General features: G+C 39.6%; 1 protein-coding gene across 1 annotated transcript; it reads left to right on the top strand.

Annotated features, from left to right (window-relative positions):
• Window positions 1–718: 718 nt before the first annotated feature.
• On the top strand, window positions 719–26,800 carry vat1 (vesicle amine transport 1). Its single transcript, XM_056751882.1, has 6 exons — window positions 719–1,429; window positions 6,092–6,299; window positions 17,181–17,351; window positions 18,314–18,403; window positions 20,273–20,514; window positions 21,805–26,800. The coding sequence occupies exons 1-6, from the start codon at window positions 983–985 to the stop codon at window positions 22,099–22,101; spliced, it is 1,455 nt and encodes a 484-aa protein (XP_056607860.1). The 5' UTR covers window positions 719–982; the 3' UTR covers window positions 22,102–26,800.
• The last annotated feature ends 892 nt before the right edge of the window (window positions 26,801–27,692 follow it).

The raw sequence follows: 27,692 nt of genomic DNA, 5'->3' as shown, positions 1-27,692 counted from the left end.
GCGTGTCATGACTTCAGTTGTTATTTTATATAAAAGCATTTACAAACACTCAGGCATGATAGATTGCCTCTAAGTGTTAACAATGGTTTGTGATTTTCTGATTTATCTTTGAGAATAGAAGGAATAAATAGACATTTCCTTTTGGACTTCTGCTTGCCCACAAACATGCTCATGAGCACGCAGATGTGCACATCCATTTCGAGTTTGTATTCATGTCCTCACATTGACTCGAATAACACAATTCTTTGTATTGTTATGTGTTTTTGAGATGTTTTGTTTATACCCAATGAATCTAATAATGTCAAATACAAACATATGGAATGAGTATTGCGACAAAAACGTGTTATTAATAAACAAATCAACAAATGTATGTTCTATATCTTATGTTTCGATTTTTTTTAAACATCTGAAGTTGACCAAAAAAGCTTTACAATACAAAAAAATCCTTAACAAAGTGCAAACCTGTACAAGTGTTTAAATGCCCTAAAGGTTACAGTAAATACATACAAAAAACAACGCGTCATCTAAACGTGATGTATTTAACGCCAGAATCCGCTTCCTCTCCTTATAAAAATTTCAGCTGAGTAGTAAAAAACAGCTTTACTGCATTTACTAAATTGAAGTCAGCACAGCTGCCTGGTTGTCAATCCATTATTCTTTTCCCCGCCCCCCCACACTCCATTTCTCCGTGCTTTACAGCTCGCCACGCCTCGCCTCGTTTTTTCTCAATAGTTGTCAGAGGCTCGGGTCACTCGCTAGACGTCGCGAGGCATCTTCTACTCCCTTTCTTTCTCTCTCTGCCTCCCCGTCATCCACCTTCTCAGACTGAAGCATCCTTTAGCAAAAGCTGAGAAAAGAGCGTGGACCGTATTTTTAGGTCGTTTGTGTTAACAAAGCATTTGAATAGCCGCCCGTTTCAGGTCGCGAAGCAAACGCAAATCTCCACGTTTTTCCTCAAACTTCTCACACTCCAACTCTGAACATGTCCGGCGAAGACGCACCTGCTCAGCAGCAAAACGCCGAGGAGCAAAAGCAGCAGCCGCAGGAGACAAAGACGCCCGCCGAGTCCCCAAAAACCGAGAGCAAACCGGACCCACCGCCCACCAGCGAATCCACCGAGGCAGCCGCCGCTGCCGACGCTCCAGCCCCAGCCGCTGAGAAAGCCCCCGAGGAGGACACGTTCAGTTACCGGGCGCTGGTGCTCACAGGTTTTGGCGGGTATGATAAGGTCAAGCTCCAGGTCAAGAAAGGGAAACCGGTGCTCAAGAGCGGCGAGGTGATGGTGCGCGTGAAAATGTGCGGGCTCAACTTCGCAGATCTGATGGCGAGACAGGGACTGTACGACAGGTTTCCATCCCCGCCGGTGACTCCTGGCATGGAGTGCTCCGGGGTTATCGAAGCGGTCGGGGAAGATGTGACCGACAGAAAAGTGAGTTAATGTTTACTTTGAGGCACGTATTGACTAGTTATTTCGGTGGTATTAACTTCGCGTTCCTTTATTTTATTGAGCTACGCGACACCTTTTCAAGTTTATGAAGCTTGCATGTGTTATTCTTTAGATTGCGGTGTTTGAAATTTAAATGACAAGCTCAAAACTGAGAAAGATGTGCAGTAATAAAGTCAGTCATTTAAAGGGCGACTCGCGAGTTCACTCTCTCGGTCGGCACCGGAGACAAAAGAGGAGCGGGAGGGGCGCCGGTAACCTCTGAAGAACCGGATTCGTTTGTCGTTAACTTGAGCATTGGCCCAAAACGCTTAACGTTCACAGTAGACTGAATGTTATTTTGTAGCTGTCACGTGTCCGTGTGTAAAAGTAATGCACCGTTCCTTTATCTGTGTTTGTGGCTGGTTGAAAGCTGGTAGTTGGGTGACCGATGAAAACCCCAACATATAACGCCCCATTTATTACGGTCTATACGCTCCGCTTTCAGTACAGACACGTCGTTGATTATATAATAGGAACGCTGTAATTCCCTTGAAAGAACCCCATTATATTGTCATATAGAGAGTTACAGCTCGCTTGAACCACCGCCCCTCTTTCGCATGTTCGTAAAGTTTTACTTAAAACGCGTGTCATCCAGATACGATGCCTCCAAACATACAAAAGTGCCCCAAAAAGTAGTTTTGACGTTTTCAGACACTGCCACCGATTTTTGCGGCGACGCCGGGTGTCATGTGAGAGTACGGCTCCTATCCCCACGCGAAGAAAAGGGCGAGGCGCGAGAAAGAGACACGCTAACCGCACGCGCCCTTTGTCATCTGCCTCGTGCATTGTGACATCTCTGACATCATTCATCATTCACGCCCTTTTTTGTCATTTTAGACCGAAATGATTTCTGTCTCCTTTGATACAAACGTCAACGCCTGTTTGTGTGGGCATCACGCCAATGAAATACAATTTCTTATTGTGATCATCTGATAATACAGACTTTGATCAAGTTGAGCAGCTTCATCCTTTGTGATGAAACAACGCAAATCATTCCCGTCCAAGTGATTTTAAAGGCAGGAAAAAATGTAGACTTCTTATGACGTGGACAGATCGACTCGTGTCTTTCTATGCTCTCCATATGAACGAATCGATGAGTCACGCCTGGTGGTCGCTGCGCTGGTTTCCATGACAACGTATCATGGCAACGCCATGCAACGTCGCTCCATCTTTCAATAGGAGAGTACTTGATCGGATTTTATGTAAAGAATAAACACTGTAATGAATACCACTTGGTATGTGCTGTATAATAATTATATACAATGCAGAGTAATCATATGAGAGGGAGAAGGGGGCAGAGAGAGAAAGAGAGAGAGACCCCGATAAGGCGTTGGCTGGTTGGTGATGCAGAGGAGAAAGATATTGGCTCAGCCCTTCCTCAGCTGTGTCTGTCACCATTATTGAATTTAAAAGGTCATCATGCACCCCTCTCTCTCCATCTCTCCCCCCTATTATCACATCAACAAGCAAACAATTGCTTTGTCTCACATTTGGAGACGTGATAGAATTTGATAAGCTGACATTGTTTGAGCATGTGAGGTGAGGAATCTGCTGATTGTGATGTCTGGAAAATGCTTCTTTCATAGAGGAATAGATGGAGACGGATGATGGAACTGTCTCTATATAGTAAACAACTCTTTAAACATACTCCCGAGAGCAATTGAGGTGAATTCTATAGATCATGACATCTTCTCACATGGCCTGACAGATGTTATTCCTAAACTGCCCTCTCGTGCCCGCTCTCTGAATTCATTAGCATTTTTATAATGAATAATTCATATTACTTGTTGCTTGTGCACACACATAATGTTTATCAGAGCTCAGTTGCAAGGATCAGATTCATCTGTTCACAATTATCTTCCTCTGGACCACATTGTCTCAATGGAATTTCCTCTTTTCTCTCTCTCTCACTTGCTCTCACTCTACCCCTCTTTTTGTGTGCATGATTTGACAGGTCGTTGATAAACAACGGCACAGTGAATATCAGTCAGTCCACAGCAGTGATGCGGGCCATTTAGATGAATCTGGAGATTTAAAACATTTCTGATCGTGAAGCATCTTTGGAAGTTACATTCTGGGAGTTTGACACCGGACCATAACGTTTTCTTAAGCATAGAGTTGCTTACTTTTCAGAGCAGCTTAATTATGCTATGAAAGAAGAGTAATGGCTTGTAGGCTGAGATTTATTTTCAGTTTGTGGTACTATGAGTGATTAACATACAGTATAGGCAGTAGGGCTGGGCGATGTGATGATGTTATTGCACATCGCTGATGTCTCGCAAATCTCCCGATGTCGATTACAACATACAGATACCACAGACTTTCACTATATGGTAAAATGGAATGAGGGGTAATGATGTGTCCTCCCAAGTGAGAGGAGAGAGAGAGAGGTTACAAATGTGGAATATAATGCTGGAGGGGTGTACTTGCATAACAATAGTACTGCTACAGTGGAAGTTTGACTTAGTTAAAAAATTACAGGTTTTAACTATGTGGAAATGGATAAAAGCATCTTTTTTTATGGTTGCCAAGCAACGTAACGTGTATAATGTATGCGTAGTCCCGGGACTGCATTTAATGATCTCTTACAGCGGTTTTAAACAAGGCAAGATCAAATATATTAATGTTACTAAAATCGTAAAATATATTAATATATATCGATTAAGTGTGTAACAAAACATTGTATCAACGGTATACATAAAATATCAATACTTATTACACATTTTTGCAAAGTAGCCTAGAAGACTTTGACTGTTGTCGTCGTAACCTGTCATTACATTGATTTCATGTGTGAATTGCTTGTCATGCAGACAGTTCATAAGATACAAAGGAAGTCTTTCTATGTGACATAACCGTACCCTTTACCATCTGTATGTGTGTGTGTGTACTTGCACACATAGGAAAGGAAGCGACGAGAGAAAGCGCAGTGACAAACATCTCACAAGACCGTCAGCTGGCCTTGATCTTTGCTACCTCAGCTGAAAAGTGTTGTTTGTGTTTGTACAAGCTTAGAATACAAAGTATGATAAGTTTGTGATACAAGTGTGACTCCTCTGTTTTGCAAATATGTGCCGTGTGTGGGGGGAGTGATTTCCCCAACTGGTGAGTCATGGTCTTGCTTCCTGGTCAAGACTTTAATGTCCATTGATCTTTGAAGTGCAGACCGTCCAATTAAAGGGAGAAGGGGATGAGAAAGGACAGAAACCAAGTGCACAGGCGTATCAGCTAGGGAATATTCCCTCTCTCTAATTGGACAGTGTAGACAAAGATGCCCATGTGTCCCTAGGGCCTATTATTCTGTATGTGTGTCTTCCTGTCTGTGAGGGAAATGCTGGGCAAATTAGTCCGTTTGCAGTTATTTATGAGCAAAGCTTCTGCATGTATGGGATTCGTGGCGTAACATTATTGGTTGTTTGTGGAGAGAAATAAATAAATGGATAGGTGCTTCTCTTGCCCACTTTGTGTGTGTGTGTCATTTTGTCTCAAGCTCATTGAAGCTGAAGGATCTGCCTGCCCTCCCGATGAGAGGAACTGATCTTTAGAAATGAAGAGCGAGAGCGTAAAGAGAGGTAGGAGATGGGAGATAAATGGAATTGACGGAGAGAGAAAGACTTGAGGAAGTGACATGTTTATGGTACTACTGACCGAGGAAATGCACCACTGCGGGATGTAGCATTAAAATGGTTAAGTGTTTTTTATTTGTAAGTGGAACAAAGGTTGGGTCAGTGCGTGTTGTAGTGCCTTTGTGAATTGTGAACGTGGCTTAAAGGTTAAGTGTGTCATTTGTGTGGCAATGGCAGTAAATAAAATCACATTGCGGACCAATACTTTTGCTGTCATGTTTAATGTGGAAGAAATGACGCACTTTACCTGTGTTCACAAGTGTTGCTTGCTATTGCTTCTACTAAAAATAAATATTTTAAAGTCCCTTGTATGCCTGTGACCTCACTTTCCAATCATGTTTTAAACTAAAGCAATAAAAAGTTAATGGATTAGAAAATATTTTATTGAACATTAAGTTATGGTGTTCAAAAGTGTGTGTGTGTGTGTGTATGTCCTATACCCTGTATCTTTTGGTTGGAGAGGAAGTTGTGGAAGTCTGTTGGATGAGTTTTCCTGTGTCTATGCAAGTGTATGTCTAGGTTTTGAATGGGTCGCCAGAGTAATTGTTGGAATTTTAGTTGTGTAGATATTATCAACAGCTTCAAATGCAACATTTCATCTGCTTGAAAATTGCGTTTGGAGGAACAGACCAGATGGCTAACAGTAACAACAGGTTCAAATATCTGTCGAGGTATGCTCACTGTCTTGAAGGATAAAGATACCAAAACATACATGAGCGAAATCCCAGATCTGTGCAGCTGTGAGGCCTTCATGCCAAAACCCGTTTTTTTTTTTTTTGCATGAATGTCAATTCTAGGCTAATCAAATTTTCTCTAATGCGTTCTGCATATGTTTCCAGACATATGCTTAAAATTCCTAGAGCGCTGGCGTAACGCGTTTAATAGAATTTTGTGAACGTTTTCATACCACTGAAAGGCACTGTTGTGGAAACATTCCAGAAAAGTTTTCTACAAATGATTATTTCTCCCTTCTCATCCATAGGTGGGTGATAAGGTTCTGGTTCTGAACCGCAGCGGAATGTGGCAGGAAGTTGTTGTCGTGGCAGCTACAAACACTTTTCTGATGCCCGAAGGCATGAGCTTCGAGGAGGCAGCTGCACTTCCTGTCAATTACATCACTGCCTACATGATGCTTTTCGACTTTGGGAACCTGCGTCCAAACCAGAGTGTACTCATCCATATGGCTGCAGGTAAGTGAATGATTGTGTGTGTGTGTGTGTATAGAAGTACATAATGGGCTTCATAATAACATGAAATGTAATATCATTACTTTTTGTAAGCCAACAACGGAATGCACATATCCATCATGTGATGTTGTGCGTAAATATGCCTATATTTGCCTCTTGCGGCTGGTGAAAGAGATCTTTGGGGCTTTGTCGACAAGTGCAATGTTCTATATTTACTTGTGTGCTTACTACTTCGTTTAAGTGTGTGTGACAGAGCATGTTTCTTTCGGTAATGAACCTTTGCCGAGGGATGTTGAACACCACTCACAGGTGTAGATATGCGTGGGGGTTTGTTGGAAATAAAAGCTCTCTAAAGGATGAACTTTGGAAGACTCTGGAAGTGCAGGTGCAAGTGTTGAACAGTTTATTAATTCTGAGAGAATATTTTTGTAGGTGTTGAAGACAAAATCATGTATGCGTTGCGACTCCGTGAGCTGCGGTTTCATTTTAAATGTTTAGACAACGTTCTGCCGGAAAAGCTGTGCCGAACACCTCTGGTTGGATCTGAAGAGTAATTTTAGTTCAAAAACCATAATTGCACAATTGTTAATTTCACAATGTAAACATTTTAAGTGTCTGTTATCTGGACAGATGACCAGTTAATTTAGGAGTCTGTGATTGAAACTCCATTTTATTCAATCATGTAGTATGGAATGAGGGTACAGTACATGTTTGTGGTTTGGGCACATACAGTACCACCTATAGCAAGCCTCTAGTTTTTCTTATTCCTACCAAATTTTATTTTGATTCATGTCGGATAAAAGCTGTTGAATATTCTTATATTTAATCTGTCAAAATTTTACAGTATGGTATAATTGTTAAAGATCTAGACTAGACATTCAGAAGGTTTTTGGGTCAAATCCTGCACAGGATGACTCTGTCATTTCAATCTTGCAGTGTACATCACCTCTGGTGCCAATATTTGTGCCTGCAGGGCAGGCTGCAGCTATAACCTATTTATTATCTTTCTGTAATAACAATTCATTTAAAAGAGTCTCCTGGGCCCAAAATATGAATTTATGTGATGTAAGCCAGTTTTTACAGATAAAATGAATTTGCATTTTTTAATATCTGAAGTAATATGAAAGAGTTGTGTAGAAGCAATTCAAATATATGCTGCAGTTTTACATTAGCAGATTAAAAAAAACTGCATAAGAAGTTTGGCATGCCATTTATAAAGTGAATGAGAGGTCTTTCATCTTGCGTTGCTTTCAGTGGGCGTGTGACACACACTTTTTATAATTGTTAGTGTAGGTATGTGTCTGTTTCTTGTAAACAAGTTTGCTTATTGTAGCACCGACTGGAGTTGTGAAGGTTAAATTAATTTTGGGACCCGTTTTAGGGTTTCTGAGTAAATATGGTGAAATCAAAATCTGAAAAAGTGATTATTTAAAATCTGAATCCATGCAAGAGGATATAAGTCCTAAAGTCCTAAAACTCAGTGAGGTTTTATGTGGCTCTGTTTGCATGTTTCGAAGCAGAATGAGCCTTAGTAATTTGTTCGGCTCACTTTTCATGAATGTGTAAACCAAACCGTACGTAAAACTGTTCCTACGTAATTTGTTGAAATAATTTTTAAAGACACAATAAGGCTTTAAGAAATCACAAGCGAGTTATAATTGGTGTGCTTTTGGTCATGGAATAAAACTAAAAAATATTTAGAGGTTTTATTTACCACAGACCTTATTTTGGCGATTTACCAAAAACCCATTCAAAAAACCCACAGACTTGGACCGAAAAAGTCGTAAAATGCTAACTCCTTTCTGGGTTTTGCATACAAAAATATGTCATCTCTGAGCCTCATTATTAACAAAAGTGTTAATTTCTGGACAACTGTGTATCATGAATAACTAGGACACAATGATTGTAGGAATGTTTTTGGGGATATTCTTTCTCTTGGGTCTGATATGTGTATGACATCTCCTGGCTCTGTAAATGTTGGTGAGCATATGTATCATACGCTGTGGGTGTGGACGAAGCTTTGGCTCAGGGTGAAAAGAAACGCTGTCGTCCAACTGGTGTTGCAGAAACCAGGATTCTCAAAGAAGCACGATAGCGTCTCATGAACCACCACACCCATAAACGGAAAAAAGATTGATTAATACAAAGCTTTCATTACCAGCAATATTCACAGACATGTGAAGCAAAGAAATCGCAAACAAAGAATTACGGGCACTGGTGTGCCATTGATGGAGAGGGAGGGGAGGATGGGTTGAGCGAGAGAGCGAATGCGAGAGAGTGAGACACAGAGACAAACATAAATGAATAAACTAGTTATGTTGTCAGTTGTTGTAATTCTTTCAATTTTAGCATGTTTGATTCTTTTGTGTTGTTGTTTTTATGCACGCATGAATGCGTATGTGCATGTTTGTGTTATGTATTTCAGTACTCAGGAAGCGCTTGGTATCGGAGTGCACAGGATGTTTTTGGATTCACTGTAAAACTGGAAATGTGTTTCCTATAAGTCTCAGGGAGAGAGAGAGAGAGAGAGAGAGAGAGAGAGAGAGAGAGAAAGTAACAGTCTTAAAAGTAGTCTGACATGCATTTGTGGCATTTTTAGGTTAAAGCATTAAAGTGATAGTTTATCCCCCAAAAAATATTGTCTTTAACACGGGCCATTCACATTTTGCATCTAAAACTGTACTTTTTTCCAAAGCATTTGAGAGCTCACGCCCTCCTGGCGTCTGCCATTGCCAAGCAACCAAGGTCCACTTTGCTGTTAAGACTAGGAGGTATTAACAAAGGAAATATGGATTATATACACTGAAAAGACCCTGAAAAAAACTGCGAATAGATTTATTTATGCTGTGATCATCGCCGTCCATCTTCGCTGAGCTTTTCTAAATTCGTTCACAACAGGTGAAGGTGATTGGTTGCTTCTTTTGCGGTGCACTCGCGGCAATCTGAAAAGTTGAAATATTTTTATCTCCATGCAACCCCAACGTGCCTTGAAAAAGGAGCGCATCGAAACGCATGCGTGTCGTGAACGTGACAGTTTTGAGTAAACTATGAATTTAACATGGTAACAGACTTGAAGTATTTTTATCGCACCGTTCACATAAGATTTCACAACAAGAGTATGGTACTAGTTGACTGTTTTATTACTGGATGACTCGGACCACATTCAGAGATATTAAGTCGGAAACATCCAGTAAGAGCAGTCGCAGTCTGGTATTTTGAAGTCTGTGAAATCAATTTAGAAGAACTTTGAGACTCCCGTCATTTGAGAATACCATTCTTTGTTTAAAGGAATAGTGAGAATATGAGTGAGAGAACAAAATTTACACCATAGCTCTCAAATATAATTTTTGCATCCACATATTTAAACTTGCCAGATTGTTGATCGGTTGCGGGATGCGCAAGAACCAATGCCAATTAGCATCATGGACATCGAACCAGTTGAGAAAAACAAAAAGTTTGAGTGAACTCTTCTTGTATCTAAGCCTTAAGGTGTTCATACAGTCTGCATTTCTTAAGCGTTTTTTTTGGACACTTGCACACTAGGACCGATGCGTATTAATAAATCCGTTATGAAAAAAAATCGCAAAACAATACAGCCTGAACGTAATGTTAGCTCTGCCTCTCTCCTTTCATCCCTTGCTCCTCTCAATTACCTACTAGGTAGTCTGTCCTCACTCTCTCTACCTGAATCCCACCCACCTGCCGCTATCCATTAGTTTAGTTATTTCTCCCGTTAAACATTATTTCAGTTTTGTGAACGGACCAACGGACTAGATTTTGGTAATGTTGCCTATAGGGCTGCCCATTACAATCAACTATTCGTTATTTGACTAGAAGACACACATTTTAATTAGTCGATTGTCTGCTTATTATTTCAAAAGTGTGTGCACCACATTAGTCGCTTTACATAGCCATTCGCTCTAACACTACCGTTAACTTGGATATAGGCATGCTACGATAAGCATATTTAAGTGTTTATTTGTCAAAGGGTGTAAGAGTAATTTGGTGGCTAAAAATTAGGCATGAAATCCTACGTTTGCCAGATCTGCTAAGCACATGCCTTCCCTTCCATGCCTTTCTTTGCATAATATGCCTTATTATATGGTGTATACCGAACATTTAGTGTTTTGGAATGTTCAAGGCTGAGCTCTGAGTCCTCCTTGAAGCCAGTGCGTCCATCTTTAGAAAGAAGAGAACTGATGGCGGAGACATGGAAATCGTAGGATAAAGTTAAGTTAATGGTCTATATTATTGTAGTGTTGAGTTACTGCTTCATATTTATTAATTGGTTTACAGAATGTATTGAATCTATTTATTTATTCCTATTTTTTGCATTCTGATCTCTGAGTTTTTTCGTTGTTAAGGCCGTCGGCTTGATGATTTCCATTGAAATATTTTCTTTTAAGTGCTTCAGTTTGCTGTATTTTTGTTTATTAGTTTATTTAAAATTTATTTTATATTCTACTTTTAAAAAGTTGGAACAATTTTGTTTTTGAAGAAAATACCTGTTTTTCAAATTATAGGCTATTTTTGCGGTCTGATCCAGAGGAAAAAAAACTGGTTAGGTGTTCGAATGCCATTTTTTTCAATAATATTTTAATTTAGTCGTTTTGGTTTGTTTTGCCTAAAATGGATATTTTCCCAATTTTCACTAGTGAACTATTAACGATTCAAGATTATAACTTGAGGCTTTGTCACAGCGTGTTGCATTATACCTGCCCCTTGAGCACTTCATTTAAATTAAAAAATGTGTATATCACTGTAATATAGAGCAATGTTACATCAAACGTCTTTCACCCATGAAAATTAAACCATCATCTGATGTCCCCATGTATATTGAAAATAAAATTCATAAACGTGCAAATAGTTGACTTTTGGCCTAAATGAACGACTATTAGTCGACTTTAAAAAATCTTTAGTCGGGGCAACCCTAGTTGCCCAAATGTTGAGGTATGGTCTTCTTGCATTTAGCACCGTGGCTAGAAAATCAGTCCATACTATCCTGTTCCGCAATGAACAGCTCGTCCGACACACTCTCTTTATATTCTGTCTTTGTAATACATACAGTCCTTTGTGCTGCGAGACGAAGTGCACAAAGATGCCATCCTGGATTTTGCCGATCGTTTGTACGGTGTCTCTGAATTGTCAAAACACCTCAAAATGCTTGTTGCCAGGGCCGTACGTAGGATTTTGCAAATACCAAGGTCGAAAATGTACTTTCTTGATCTACATATGTGCATTTTAAAATGTTTGGAGTACTAATTACATAACAATTGCTAAAACCTTCTGTCTTTTCATTTTTATTAGTAATGATAGTATACACATGATCAATTGATATTTTTATACAAATACTACCAGATTGAAATGCCACCTGTCTTTCATAAAGGAGCATAATGCATTTGGGTTCGAAATTACATAAAGGCAAGATAATGATAACAGAATTTCCATCTATAAGTGAGCTGTCCCTTTAACTTTTTTTTGTTTAGATACAAAAGTTGCTTTTATTAAAAAAGGCCAACTTAAAATAATATAGAAACAGAATTAAAGAAGAAGAATTTGTTTAAAAATTATGCATTTGAATTATTTGCAAATCATGCAGTCGTTTTAATTGGCTAACCGCAACCTATAAACACACCTCAGTCAAAGCCACGCAGTTAAGCATGAACTAGTGAAGGTCTGGTAATGTTTTTGTTCTATTATCTGACCGATTTTACAATCGGTCGTTTACTCAGGTTTGTTGTTTAAATGTTGACACAAGCACGCTTGGTGCAAACTCTGAATACAGGGAGAAAGCGACGCAGTCAGCGTTTTGCACGCAATTTTAGATGCAACATGTGAATGGCCACTAACATATCTATGATAAAACATTAAACTGTTAGCTACTTACATCGTGCTGTTTCACAGTAGAAACTGAACTCTCGCTTGACTTCTGTCAATAGCAACTCACACCGCCTTTCATTTGATTGGACCGTAATCCTCGCCTTCCTTCATTTGGTTAGCCAACACAATTAGATTGAAATTTAAGAGCGCTGTTAAAAAGCTGAGGTAGATCAGATCTGAGATCAGTTATCTAGGCGTTTTCTACGAAGTTGCCTTTTTTTCACGACAAACCTACAGAGTTCTGGACCTCGGGGACCTCAATGGTGGGTACAGCCATGCTTGCTACAGATGCGAAAAAAACAGAAACTCGAAAGTCGTCATTTTATGACGTACGAAAATATCAGAGCTAGTGTGTAAATGTGATGATACATCACGAGGTCGTATTTATTTTTTTACGTGCGAAAAGTTCGTACACAAATTTCCGACTCTTATGTGCAATTACCTTTAGTTCACTTTCCTCCAAGGTTAAAATAACAGGGTACGGTTTCTTTATGACCTAATGCTATACCGAATAGTTCGACATTGAATGGTTAATTCGAACCAATACGCTGTTGTGCTTGTTTTGCTGAAACTTTGCCTTCAGTATTGAATCGAGACTAGATTCTTGTCAATCATATAATTCATCAGTGATGCAAATTCACAACCTCCACTTTTAATCCTGTCAAACAGCTTGCAATAAAACAAGACTCTCTCTTTCTGCCCTCTGTTTGCACTGAGGGTGTGGGCCGAGCGCTCGTATGTTGAGAATCTGCAGAATTCCTCAGTGTTTTGGGGAAAATTCCCTCTCGCTGGAGGAGGGTGATATTGGAAGGGGGAATATTGTTGTGGTCGAGATTGTTGCCTGCCAAATCTCAGTGCGTGTATGAATGTGTTGATAGAGAGAAGCATAAAGAGTTCACTGTGTATGTGTGTGTGTGGACACCCTTGTGTAAATTGACCTGATTAGATGAACATTGGTCTTCATTTTCTCAAGTAAACAATACCATACAATCCTGAGCTCTACAAATGGGATTAAACCAGAGAATCTGTTTATGTAGCTACAGATTCTTTACGCTTTCTCTCTCTATCTCTCTCTCTCTCAGCAAAACTTATCATTGTTCACACTGCACACAAATATGATTTGGTTTTCAAATCCAATTTTTATTACTGACTGTCAGTACTGGAATATTGCAAGTGATGTACAGAGAGTGAAGTCAATATCCTGTATCCCGCTGTAACCAAAGTAGCTGTAAGTGTGGAATAGAAATATGGCATGTTGTGTGCAAGACCACATGTTCGTTCGTTCATTCATTCTCTACATTGTGAATGCCACACAGTTTGCTATATGATAGAAGGGTGAGAACTGTACTCCAGACAATATTGCACATCATGTGCACTCAAAAATGTTTGACTGTTATTTTACATGAAACAATTTAGGCTTAAAATGTTTTGTACATTTTGAAGCTGTGAATTTAGTAATCAATGAAATATACTGTTTATATTGTGTGAATGAAAGGAAAAAAATGATGCTTAATCTGTTTAAAAAAAACTTAAAGTCCCTGTGAAATTAAAAAATGTATTGTAAATAATTTATCAATGTGGATCATTCTCTTTTAAAAAGCCATGTGGCCTCATAACCTTTAGTTAAAATCTGAAAATTCACTTCCGTGCTTTAATGACTATCCATCTTACATGACGTATGTAAGACGGCTTGGCCAGAGCACCCCTTCCACTGTCAGTCGGCTGCCAGTTCCATAAAAAATTTGCAACGGCTGATTTACACATGGAATCAAATCGCAGAGAAAGTCGAAAGCCACTGCAACTATTTTTCTCAATCAAAATTCTGTTTCACTCGGAAATGCGCCAAAAACGAAAATACAAACGATCGCAACTTCCGGTTCTTAGGGACTTAAATGTATACTTAAATTAAACTTGAATAATACATGTAAATTTAAGAGAAATTAACTGTTGTATTTTTTATATTTTTATAAATCTTTTATGTCCCACTGAAAAAAATCTGTTAAAAGATTTTAGTAATATATGAACTAAATATATATTGCTGACTTGGCTCACTCGCCGCCAGCCTACGCCAGCGGTTTTTAACATTTTCACCCAACTTTAATGGCTCGCATTAAATTTTCTGTAAAAAATGTATGGACAAACAATGTCAAATTAAAGAACAGAGTCTCAGCTTTTAAACAAAAGAAACCAGATTCTTCTATCTTCATTTGTTCGTTTTTTATCTCTCCGTAGATGTAGGTAGGTTCCTTCAAAAAATGCATCATTTTGATTGACAAAAAACGTTTAATTATCTCAGCTGTTCAAAGAATCATTAAAAACCGCTAAAACATATACGTTTTGGGATTCTGTACTTTTTCCCAGTGGTGTGTAATAGCACCACCTGCTGTACAACAGTACAAACACTGATTGCCGTACAAACTCGTCTTTGGCGGGGAAGCGTTTTTTTTTTTTAAATGAGGAGAACTCGTCAATGGCCGTGAAAGACTGACAACTTGTTTTTTTATTATACTTTTGATTAAATCTTTGATGGTGAACTCTTAAAATATGATTGTATGATATTATGATATTTTTAATAGGTTTTATTTAGTAAGTTAGCTGTTTTTTTTGTTAATACTTCCACAGAAAAAAACATACACTGTAAAAACCATCATTTAAAAACAATTGCAATTGAACTCTTCATTTCTTAATAGAAGTAGATGGATGACATATCCTTTTGCCCATATTTAGTGGGAGGTGGCTAATGTCAGCACACACGTGCAGAGATATAAAAATCACACAAAGTACTTTGCAGATGCAATGAGAGAATAAAAAAAGGAAGTGCACATATTTTTGGAGATTAGCAGATAAAAGCACATAAGCGGTTCATTTTCTGTGTGTGTGTGAGGTTCTGGGGCTCTTTTGGCATCTCAACTGTAAGTCTTGTGATCGGCTCAGCAGTCATGGGGTGGCCTGGCACTGCAACCCCCTCCTCCGTGAGGTCCAGGAGACAAGACAGGAGAGACGGCAGGTTAAAAAGAGCACCGGGAACTGGAGAGAGAGGCATGTGTGTTCTCATGCATCAAGAGCCTCCGACAGAGAAAATGGCGGCCCTGCTGCTCTCTGAGAAAACCAATTCTTCTTGAGTCTCCATAGCAACACAAACTTTATTCACTCCCGAGTAAAAGAGAGAGATCGGATAATGAAGTGATGGGACAGAGGATGCTGTATATGAGCATTACATGAGCTTGATTCAGAGTTGGCCCTCATTGAACTCTGACTCAGTCAGCCCAAACTGAATGAAACACATTTACGTACAAAGTCTGTGTGTTTAACTATTAAGGAGAATTGAGCTTACTGAACACATTTTATGAATAAATGTAGGTGTGCGCTGTAGTAATTTTGACATTGGATAATAGTTTTAGGTTTATGTACTTATGACCTTTAAGATACTTCTCTCTCTCTCTCTCTCTCTCTCTCTCTCTATCTCTCTCTCTCTCTTGCTTTTTCTCCGTCTCAATATATACACACACACACACAGAGAAGGGAGATTATAAATGGCTTTTTAACACCATTGACGCTTGATAAAGATCTTTGTTTCATACAAAGAGTTAATCTTTAAAAAGATCTTATCAGTAGTCAATATGGCAAATTGTTTGTTTTTCAGTTCTTTAAATTGTCAAGAACCAAATAGGAGATCATGAAAGCTAAAGTGTGAAATTTTGACACCATTCAAACTGAATTGCAAAAATAATTCCTGATCATTGACTCTGTCTTGCAATGTTTACAGAAAACGCGTAAGCTGGGTCTAAATTCGCTCACTCATTCACTTTTCCCAACATAGTGAAGCATCTGACAGTACTGTCGTTGACATTCGTCATAACGCTTTTATTACAACGGTGTGGCTTTATGGATTGTTTTGTAACGTGGTAAAATTCATTTTAACCTTATTTGTCACATTTTTTTGTATTGGTTTAGAAAAAGAGAGAACTAAACAACAGTTTGCCACGTTTATTCTATTATGTTTATTACGTTTAATAAGATTTTAAGGACTTTAAGTTCACACTTGGAGTTCCAACAGCAGGACGCAGTTCAGGACACAGCAGAGTATATAATGCTTCACAGAGATAAAATTTTAGAGTTTTAATAAAAAAATCTGCTAAATGACTATGTAAACGTGCTCAGTCTGATTAAGGTTATTGTTACGGTGTATGTAACTGTGCTTGCGTTACGTAGTAAAATATAACGTTATAAAAAAAGGGGAGTGCCGAGGTGAGGAAGCGTTGGGTGGGGTACATGAGCACGGAGTGCCCGGTTGTTGTTTGGAGGTAACATCTCCGAAAAGGTTTGAGCACATTTATAAATCGACGTAATCTTTACTAACCGATCAATATTTTGAATTTAACACCGATACATTCTTGCCTAAACAAGTCTTAAAACTACATTTTGTGAGACAATAACAGTAATATTTCGAACATTATGGAAAAACGGCCGACCAAGGAAAAGGAGTAAACCAGTTATTGGGTCAAAATAACCCAACAAGGGGGTTCATCTGTGAATGACCTCCTACATTTCATTTTACTCAGAATGCTCAATCCAACAGCGTGTTTAAAGTACCCCAAACAACCCAGAATTTTGACCCATCATAAACAACCCAACAATGTGTTAACCGAAATAACCCAGCACTTTTTTGAGTGTAGAACTCCCTCTTGAGTCTTTCCAAAGAATTCTTGTTTCTCTACAGATAAGGATGCATTAGAACAGAAATGCATTAAGAATCCATTTATGAATAATGGTCAGACTTATTTGCCTTTGAAACCACTCTTAAGTTAAACAAGGAAAATGGCTTTGAAACAATGCTTCTAATGTTTGTATGTGTGTGGGGGTGTGTGTGTGTGTGTGCGCGTTTCTAATTTCATATTACACAGAGTTCTGCCTTCTCATGCCCTTTTCTTACAGTTCCCCTTTTGGTTTTAGGCTGAAAATCCTGAGACTCAAGTTTTTTTCTCTCTCTCTCATTCCCTGCAGGTGGGGTTGGTATCGCTGCCACTCAGTTGTGCAAAACGGTGAATGATGTCACAGTGTATGGCACCGCGTCAGCCAGCAAGCACGAGGTCATCAGCCAGGGTGGAGTCACGCACCCCATCGACTACAGGACAAGAGATTATGTCGAAGAAATACGCAAGATAAGCCCGAAAGGTGAGAACCGGCATAGGAAACCTGCATTTAAAAATGTATGTAATGACCAAATGCTCATTTTTAGACTTGGATTTAAATAAAAAAAACACTTGCCTCTTAATCACCAGAAATGTAATCAACTCGTACTGCCTTGTGAAACTTGTTTGGTGAAAATAAACTAGCAAATGTACTCAAATTAAAGACGGACAAAATGGTTAAGATGGTGAGTAAGTGATGACAGAATAAAATTTTTTGGTTGAACTATCCCTTTGACCCTAAGCATGTATGTAGGTTTTTATTTCAGCACTAAGTTATGTAAACATGGGGTTAAAATCTAAAATCTTGGCATTCACATCTGTAGACTAACTGTACCACAACCTGATAGAAAATTGTTTGCTCATTCCTCTGATAACACGAAAGAACAAAATGAATTCCTTTGTTTTGTTTTGCACTTGACCAAATATTTAAGTGCATGTGGTTCTCTAACCGTAACATTTTGGAAATGTAGAGAAACAGTGACTACTGGAAATGCACTTGATGACATGACAGTCACAGTAACCCATAAAAGGACATTTAAAAGAGAAAATAAACTTTGTGCTTATTAGTGGGTTACAGCTTCTAAAGCGTTAGAAGTAGAAACTCTAAAGCGTCTATTCTACATCCAACATTAAAGCTCCATGTCTTATGTTGTGATGACCAATGGAGTGGAGATTTGTTCAGGTGATTACTATAATATTACCATCCGAGAAACCATCTTCAATTATTAGATCAGTTTAATCTAGTTATTAGAAATATATTTAGTGTCTTTATGGTTGATTTCTTCCTTGTTTACATTGCTGGGTCTTCCTCCCCATCATTCCGCATTGTACAGTGCTCCTTGGGCCCAAACAGACAGATCTTTAAAATCTAGTTGTGGATCAATGAGCAATTGAGAATTCATTTAGTAATCTTTGCTAATCTCTTTGTCTCTGTCTGTCTTTCAGGGTTGGATATTGTTCTTGATCCCCTGGGAGGTTCTGACACCAATAAAGGCTACAACCTGCTGAAACCAATGGGGAAGCTTATTAGCTACGGTGAGCTACAACCAGTTGACATTTATTCAGTTTACACATACTGCACTTCCATATTAATCAATTAACTTTATAAAGTTTTCTGTAACTTGTTCCAATATTATTAATTGTTTACAAATCCATAATGAGTCTTGAACCCATTTACTTATCCTTCCCAATTTTCAGCTTGTCTAAATTATCAAATGATTCCAGCAGTAATTTTGATGTCAGTTTTTCCCCCTAGTAGAATCTGTCCATCTGCAACAGACCCATCTGGGTAAAATTGCCAAAGACAGTGACGTATTACAGTAAATCAACTTCACAAACACAATACCCGGAACAAGAAACCCTCAAAACAACATGGCGTCCTGTCGTCCCACCCAACTTTCTCTGTCTCAATCACTCTCTTCCTCTATCCTGCTTTATCTGAACAATGGCTCCTCTATCTGACACTGAACCCAGAATGTAGCAGACTGGGTGGACTCCAAATCACAGTCCAACTAAGAGCTTGCTTTGTGCGCTCGCGCATGTGTGTGAGAGAAAGGATCTTGTCATTGCTTTAAAGAGCTTTTTCACCGCCAAATCAAAACTTCCCCATGTTTTACTCGCCCTCAAGGCATCCTATCAGTATATTCTTCTTCTTGGAGAATAATGCGGTCGAAGTTATTGTTCCACGTATCCTTTTACTTCCAAGCGGTAGAATGGGAGTGAATGAGCGTTGAAGCTCCAAAAAGTGCATCTATCGATCAAAGAACTGCTCGACACTGCTCCGTGCTCTTAACAAAGGTCTTCTCAAGCGAATCGATTAACGTTGATGTCTAGCTTCCATTATTGCGACTGAATGTGAACTTGAGGCTTGTTCTTCCTGCAAATGATGCAGGCATGTCGTAAGTTACGGTGACGAATGCGGCCTCTTTCGTTTTGATCCAATAGGGTACCATCATCTCTGTGCAGGAGCTTTCGTCACTGTCATTTGTCGGAAAAACAAGCCTCAGGTTCACATGCAGCTGCGGGATAACGGAAGCTAGACATCAATGTTAATTGCGCTGTCAAAATGGATATTTCTCTTAAACAAACGCATCGATTCGCATTTTGATTTTCCGGTGAAAATATCCCTTTAAGTGGGCATTTGGGAGGAATCTTTCCCCAACAACCATGGGGTTCAAGAAGTCATCCCATCAATATCAATTGTGGCTGGGAGACTCCACGTTTCCTGTATAGATTTACATTGGTGGTTTAGACAATGTGTAGAATTTGGGTCAGATGAGGAAATGACATTAACATGGCCAGAGAGTGGAAATGTGCAAAAGACAAGAAATTAATAGAACAATCATGTGAAGAAACACTAAAAGGAGACTGAGAGATTCTGTGACAGATATGGGATGCGTGAGGTTCTGCGGACAGTGGGAGAATGAGGAAGGGTCAAAGAGTGCAGTGTTGGAAAAGAGAGTGAGAAGGAGGGGTAGAGAGACATGTCACTATTCTGTAAAGGGAGAACATTCACTGCGGGAGCCATTAAGCAATAATTCACCCATCGGTCAACCACATACACGTTACATGCAGAAAAGGAAGTCGCACAAATCCCTATTCATCCTCCGTGAACGTACTCGCACTGTAGAAGACTCGCTCGCACATCGGCCCGATTTACAGGCCCAGACATAGACATTTTTGAAATCCGTGTGCTCTATGATCCCACTGCAGGTTTTTTACATTATATTTGTTAGAATAATATATTTTAATGGTTGACCCCATGGGAATCACAATCATGCAACTGCTCAAATGCACCGTAAATAAGATCTTACGTGATGTTGTGACTCAAGCGTGATATTTTTTTCTCCTAATGCCTCTACATAAACCTTACCTGAGATTTGTTATTGTGTTTTGGCTCTGCAGGTGCCGCTAACATGTTGTCAGGACAGAAGAAGAATCTGTTTGCGGTGGCTAAGACCTGGTACCAGCAGTTCTCCGTCCACACTTTGAGCCTGATTCAGGGAAATCGCTCCGTGTGCGGGTTTCACCTGGGGTACCTGGACACCGAGACCGAGCTCATTGCTCAGGCCATGACGACCATTCTGGACCTGCACCGACAGGGCAAGATCAAGCCCCGAATTGACTCCACTTACCACCTAGAACAGGTAAATGAAGGAGAATGTGTTATCTGAACTGGGTTTGTGTGTTTGGTTTGATTTATTTGTGTGAGAGTTTGTGGCAGGCTGATGTATCGAGATGCTACCTTGAGGGGATATATGTGCGTGGGCTTTCTTTCATGATCCTCACCTTAACCACGATGACACGTCTATTCCTCATTTTCCTTCTATCCTTTGAACAAGTGTTCTCGCTTGCTATTTTTTCATCCATCTTTCTCTATTATTTCTTCTCTCTCCTGTTGCTATGGAGACGTCTCTTCCCTCTTACAGTAAGTGACGGCAAATGCGAGTTGATGCTTTTATGACGATATGAGCTTTTTTCGGTCTTGGGAGACTTATTGTGTTATTGGAGAAAAGACGCTTTTACAGTCTTGAATGCATTATTTCACATTCCAGTGAAAGTTCCACACCATTTCAAACAGCAGATGAGAACACCATCCTTTTCAGCGCACTGTGTTTGTTTGAAATTCTCTCTTGCTTTCATTTCCTGTATCAGTTTCTTTCCTTCTCTGTCCACAAGTCAATCGTCAGGGCCAGATTGCTATTACCGTTGCTAGGAGATGGCTCGCTGTTGCCGTGGTGCTAGTTGTTAGGTAGAGTGGTAAAGGAGAGGTGAGTTGGGGGGAAAACATGAGCGAGCGAGACAGGTGGACAGAGTCAAAAACAGCCGAGGTTGTGTATCTCACGCTCTGCAACACAGCCACAGGAATTCATACTCGCTTATTCATTCATTTGCCATTTTTTAAAGGGATTTACTGATCATATTTTTTCTATTAAATGGAAATAAAAGACTGCACCGAAGCCATTAAAGTGAAAGTTCACCCAAATGTATAATTTACTCACCCTCTTGTCATTTCAAACCTGTATGACTCTCTTTCTTCCGCAGAACTCAAAAGAAGATATTTTGAAGAATGTTGTTAACTGGCCCCTATTCACTTGCATTGGTTTTGTGTCCATACAATAAAAGTGTATGTGGGCCAGCGCTGTTCGGTTACCAACTTTCTTCAAAACGTCTTCTTTTGTGTTTTGTGGGAAAAAGAAAGTCAAAAGAAATGACAAGAGGGTGAGTAAATGATGACAGAATTTTCATTTTTGGTTGAACTTTCATTTTATATGTGTATTTGGTTCCAATTCATCTGCCTGATGTAAATGTGTTCAGGCAGCGAAATTTGGTGGGAATCAACAGCTTGTTGGATATTCTTACCACAGCAGATGGCCAATCAAGCTGCTCCCTCTCCACCGTTCCTCTCTCTCACTCTCTCTCTCTCTCCCATTTAGGTCGGCGATGCCATGCGTAGGATGCAAGAGAGGAACAACATCGGGAAAATCATCCTCACCACCGAACCCATGAAGGAGGAGGAGAAAAAGGATGAGGTCAAGAAAGACGACGACAAGAAGAAGGACGACAAGAAAAAAGACGACAAGAAGAAGGAAGACAAGAAGAAGGAGGAGGCCAAGAAGGAGGAGAAGAAGAAAGAGGAGCCCAAGAAAGAAGAGCCCAAGAAAGAGGAGCCCAAGAAGGAGGAGCCCAAAAAAGCGGAAGAGAAGGAGGAAGCCAAGAAAGAGGAGAACTGAGTGGAGAGCCAAGGCCTATTGTGAATGTGATTTGTGTTCATGTCCGGGGTTTTGGGAGTGGTCTGCGTGTGTGTATGTGTGCGTTATATTTGTATGTGTGTGAATGGGTGGGGGGGTTGTATGGTGGAGTTTGCCAAACCCCAGGTAATTTCTCTGACATTAAATCTGCGATCGTTCAGTTGGCAGAATTCTTGCTCTGAACACACACTGCTTATTTTCATCAACACACACATATACACACACACTGTACACTAAGGGAAAACACCACTTTATTGTGATATTGTAACCCGGTTGTGTTCCTAGTTCCTCTGCATTCTCCTGTGTCCTTTCTAACTTTTCGTATGACTGCACGCTGTCGAAGCGTGTTAGGGCAGTATTATCCTTTTATAAATATCACTGCAATGTTTACTCAACCAATGTCTTCAATTATATAGTAACGTAACTGAATTCTGCACCCTGTCCAAATATACTACCATGTTATTCCTGTCAAACTAATGCACTATAAAATTATTGTTCCAACGAAAAATTCGTTATGTTTCTAGACGTAAGCCAAAAACCTGTGCACACACTACACCCCCCCACGTGTTTGTGTACTTGCCATGAGAATGCGCCTGGCTTTAGGAGGAGTGCCATTACCGTGACAACAACGTCTGCCCTTTTTGACAGACCCCTCCCCTCTTTGTCATGGCTTGCCGTATGTCATCAAAAGCTTCACCCAGAACACCCTGCACATTAAACAAGGGCAACCACCTACGTTGCCATTGTTTGTTTGTTTTCCATTGGACCCAACTCACTGACATGTATTTGACTCCACCCTCCGGAGGAGTCGGGTGGTTTCTGATTGGCTAAGAGAGACAACGAGCTTCTTTGATACAGATACGAGCACACATGTGTAGTAACTTAAAGAAACCTCTTTGACACATTGCCGTCTCATTACACATAAGCTTGACAGAAAAGAGAGGGTGGTTTAAAGAAGTTGAATGTGAAAATTCTGTTATTTATGCACCCTCACGTTGTTCTGAAACTATATGACTTTTATCCTTCTATGAAACGCAAAAGATGATTTTATTAATTGACTGCTTTTATTGATATAATGAAAGCGAATGGGGACGGAGTCTAACAATCTGCAACAATACAAGAATGACACCATTTCTCTTTTTTGTATTTTGAATATTGTGCACTATAAATTGAAAATCTTCACACGGCTATTTCATGACATCACAAGTCACATGGACCAATTTCATGGGTTTTTTTTGGAACTTGACCCCAGTCCCCATTCCCCTTCATTATATAAAAAGAAATGTTTTCTAAGAGAGTTAAAAAGCCATATAGGTTTGAATATTTAATTGGATGAACTAACCCTTTAAGCTACAGTGGCTGGCTGATCAATGTGCTATGTCATTAGACAGGCCTAGTGCTTGGATTTTAATGAGCCTAGCTGGCAAACAGGTCCAATTGTAGAGAACGTTCTCTCAGGCTTTTCCCATCGTCCTCGCTCTCTCTCGCATTGTATGAACTCTTGAGACGTGGAAGCATATGGAGGGTCAGATAAAGACAGGAGTGGCCTTTCATTCCTGAACCTCCTCCAGGATTCCAGGGCGCTTTCCGCCCCTCAGTCCCGTGACGGATCACCATCCGATGATCCGCAGCATGCTAGTTGCGTGCAACATTTAAATATGATGTCCACTCATCTAGCTTTCTCTCTCCCTCTGTTAGAGTTTGCGTCATTGCGGTTGGTATGGTAACAGCAGTTAGTCCGGTTAGAGAGGACAGTCAGGTCTCATCCCCCACATCCCCACAGACCTGCAAAACATACTACAGCAAGATGTCTAAAACACTACCGCTTTTTATTTTCCTCATACTTTTAACCTCCCTGCTTTTATAAACATTTAAATAACTTGCACACTCCCTGAGGGATGCGGTTACTCCCTCTGCCTTCTCTCTTAGACGCGTCAATCAAATCCTCCGGCTCCTCCCACCTCTTTCCAAGTAAGCAGTAATCTACTGCCTCCGCTGGTGATTTATATGGATTGCAGTGCCATCATTCAAGTATTCAAAACACCTGCTGACTGCTTTCGCCTGCACTGGAGTCTGGTTCATGTCAGTGATTAACTGTTTATGTGAAACAAACCAGACCCCCTCTTTTATATGTGCGTGATTCAGTGCGTGTGCGCGTCTCCGTATCTGACTGTCTGTCCTCAGGTCTTGTCAGTTTTCAATTCAAACATCATTTCTTTCAGTCTCTCTACCTCCCTCATGCTAAATTATGCTACTGTCTATTATTTTAAAGGATCACACATACGTTTTCATTATAAATCCTGTTATCATTTGCTGAGGAAATGATGACAGGATTTTGGGTGAACAGAACTGTTAACAAACTATCTGTCGTCTTTTATCAATTTCTCTCACATTGGCTCTTAAATATTCAGGCCCCTGTAAACGGCCCGTGTTGGTTTGCTATCGTTTGAACTTATTGGTGGTCCCACTCCCGATCCACTGTATCTCCAATTGCAATCCAGGTTTTCACTCAGACCCTCAGCTGCAGCACATTCAGTCACATTCTCTCTCTCCCACCAACACACTCCTCTTTATTCCGCTCGAACACAAGAAACAAGTGTTTTAAAATGCAGATGCTTGAAGGCCAACGCATTGTTTACATAATCACTAAATGATGTTCACAAACCTCACTCCATTGCCACATCTGCTTCACTTACACTGTAAGTTAATGGTTTTAGGATGCACTGGGGCGGGAGTGGTGCTGCCGTACTAGCCTGAATAATCGGACCCGAAACTGAATTCTGATCCAAATTTAAATGCGGATCCACCGGTTGACTTTCGATTTTCTGTTTTCTTTGTGCTCTGGTGGCTCTCTTCCTGTGTTATTGTGGATGGTGACCGAGAACACCATGTGACCCTGACTAACACTTAGGTGAAAAATATCCGTCCTCTTTCGTGTTTTTGTTTGTTTGTTTCAGTGGTCTGCATTTTAGTGATTTGTGTTGAAAATGCTTTGCTGCAGTTCCGTTAAAATGTGATGAATCATGTTTCGTTGGTCCTGACAGAGTGTGCCAAACTTTTGTCGTGAAGGCACGACCTTCGCTATAACTGTGCTTACTGTACTGAAGAAGAAAAAAACAAAGTGAAGATGAAAGATGCAACCTTCTGTGGTTATTGTTAAAGTAATCTTGCGAGATCTATGATTCTGAATTTGCTCCTGTCGTGTGTGGTTGACTACGCCCTAAATTTTATTGGTGCTGACTGATATCTAACGTTTTTTCTGCTAACTTTCAAATTAATGCAAAACCTCTCGTTCTCACTGTGCCTCAGTCGTAGACCAACACCAGATTGCCTCCACGCATGTCTATACACAACCCCCCAGATCAGGTGTCCTGTTGTTTTCAGATACTTCAATGTATTGTGTGTGGGTCGATAAGTGGCATATTTACCAGAGGTAAACAAAAAAGTCCATCAGCAATCAGATTAAAAATATTTATGTCAATGTACTTTTCCAAGCAGTTACAGGTCACAAATGTTTACGTGTTGATGTTCACGCAACACTCGCTGCAGACTTTTTAATCTTGTCCGGTTCAGTATTTTGTCACGTTGCTGCATGACATTCCAGATCTAGAACCCTGTGTGCTGGTTCTGGAACTCATCTCGGCAGCTTTCGAATCAGTTTCACCTCTCCGTCTCCTAGTCTTGTCTGCATGGTTAACATTAAGCACCACTGAATCCAGAGACCTTGCGTAACACGCACACACCCAACAATGACATCTGGGCTGGCAATTCTTGCTTAGTCTCTCAAGGTTTGTGATGGAATATTCTTCCTCTTCCTTTTTTAGAGCGCGTAAGACTTGCAATGAGCTCAGCTGCAGGTGTGACTGTCTCTCGTGGATATGGAATTGTGCGACTGGGAGCCAAGCTGCTTCCTTCCTCAGACACTCAATCCAATAGCTTGTCCAGAACAGGAAACACCCCTCAGGTTCGCAGAGTCGAGAATTCCTGTTATTAACCGATGCTGATCAACCTTATGATTAGACATTAGTTACAATATTAGATACTAAATTATATTGCCATTTAGTGGACCGATATTAAAATTCATGTGAACAACTAGCTATGAAAGGCTTGAAGTGGAATTTTAGCTCTGAATTTATATGGCTGGTGTCATCGGATACACTGAAGTCGTTTCAGGCCGTTTCTAACAAAAAATAATAAAACTCAGCATAACATCTGTTATTGCCTCACAAATGCTTTGTCGGAAATGGGACTTTGTTGTATGTTCAGATATGCATACTTGGTGTCTTTCAGTTTGCACTCTTTGAGTTACAGTTCCAACTTTACTATTTGGCTTTTCAAACCAAGAACCAATCAGAAGCACCATTTGGCGTTCCTGTATACAGATTGGTTAGATATTCAAAACCCCTATTCGTCAAAATTAAATCACCTCCCTCCACACACGTCAGAGAAGCACCGCAGGTTGTTTTTGTTGTTTGTTTGTTTTCAGAAACCCTCCATTCTGAACTTTCTCTGTTTCATTTTGAGAACCTGAAGTGCTGCTGTATCTGTGCTTGAGTCTGGGTTGGTTGGACTGCGTGTGGTCGTGAGGACCGTAGAGTTCATAATGCTTCTGTGTGTGATGTGACCATTTTGCCTTACATGTTTTCCAGGACTAATTAAAGAGCATAACTAAAAAAAAACACTGATGTTTCTGGAGTCATTATTTAACAACATCAAATTAAAAACGCACTATTAAAATGTAAAGGGGATTTCTTTGCGATCTGCTTTCTTAGGAATTAATGTAGAATGAGCAACATAATAAGATTAGATCTCATTTTCAAATACTTCTTAGTCCCCACAATATTATGTTATTTTCAAAGCATTATGTTGTCACATATTAGTTGGGTTATATAACGATTGGTCGTTTTTTTTATTCACATTAAAGGATAGTTGAAAGAAAACACAAAAACAAAATAATTAATTGTGAATGTGACTTTTTTTCTGACTTTACTTCAGAATATAAAATAAGATATTTTGAAGAACGTTGGAAACCTTAAAATGGCCCCATTGACTTCCACTGTATACACTAAACCACGAAGACATTTCTTGAACTTACAAATTATATACAGGTTTTTAATGACAAAAGGCTGAATAAATGACGAATAAATGATTTTATTTTTGCTTGAACACGCAAACACAGAAAATGTGGTTAAGCAACTTAAACTTAATTTAGTCAGAGAAAACGTGAAAATGTCAAAAAGATTGCCATTTCGATGTCTGGAAATTGATTGTCTTGTAAAAAGTAAAATCTCAAATATTCAAATCAAAATTATTTTGACAATGACACATATTCAGAGTGTAGATAAGAGATTTTGTATTTATGAGGTTATTTCATGTCCCTACTCCAAAACAAATTTGTTACATTCTGCTTTGTGAATTGTTTATGGTTAAAACAAGATATAATTAATACTTTTGTTATATAAAATAGACAATTTATCCAAAAGAGAATATACAGTTGTTCTAAAAAATGCTGCAGTGAGAACAGGTGAATCTGAAGACAACATTCAACTTTTAATAATCCTGCTGCTATGTAA

The sequence above is a fragment of the Triplophysa dalaica genome, chromosome 7 (genome assembly GCF_015846415.1).
Source record: "Triplophysa dalaica isolate WHDGS20190420 chromosome 7, ASM1584641v1, whole genome shotgun sequence".
NCBI lineage: Eukaryota > Metazoa > Chordata > Actinopteri > Cypriniformes > Nemacheilidae > Triplophysa > Triplophysa dalaica.
Note: the sequence above shows the minus strand (reverse complement) of the source record. Positions and strands in the feature narration are given on the sequence as shown.

Coding starts and splice junctions, on each gene's coding strand:
- vat1 (XM_056751882.1), top strand. CDS start 983: ATGTCCGGCGAAGACGCACCTGCTCAGCAGCAAAACGCCGAGGAGCAA. Junction 6,300..17,180: donor ACTCATCCATATGGCTGCAG/GTAAGTGAATGA, acceptor CATTCCCTGCAG/GTGGGGTTGGTATCGCTGCC. Junction 18,404..20,272: donor GGGGAAGCTTATTAGCTACG/GTGAGCTACAAC, acceptor TTGGCTCTGCAG/GTGCCGCTAACATGTTGTCA.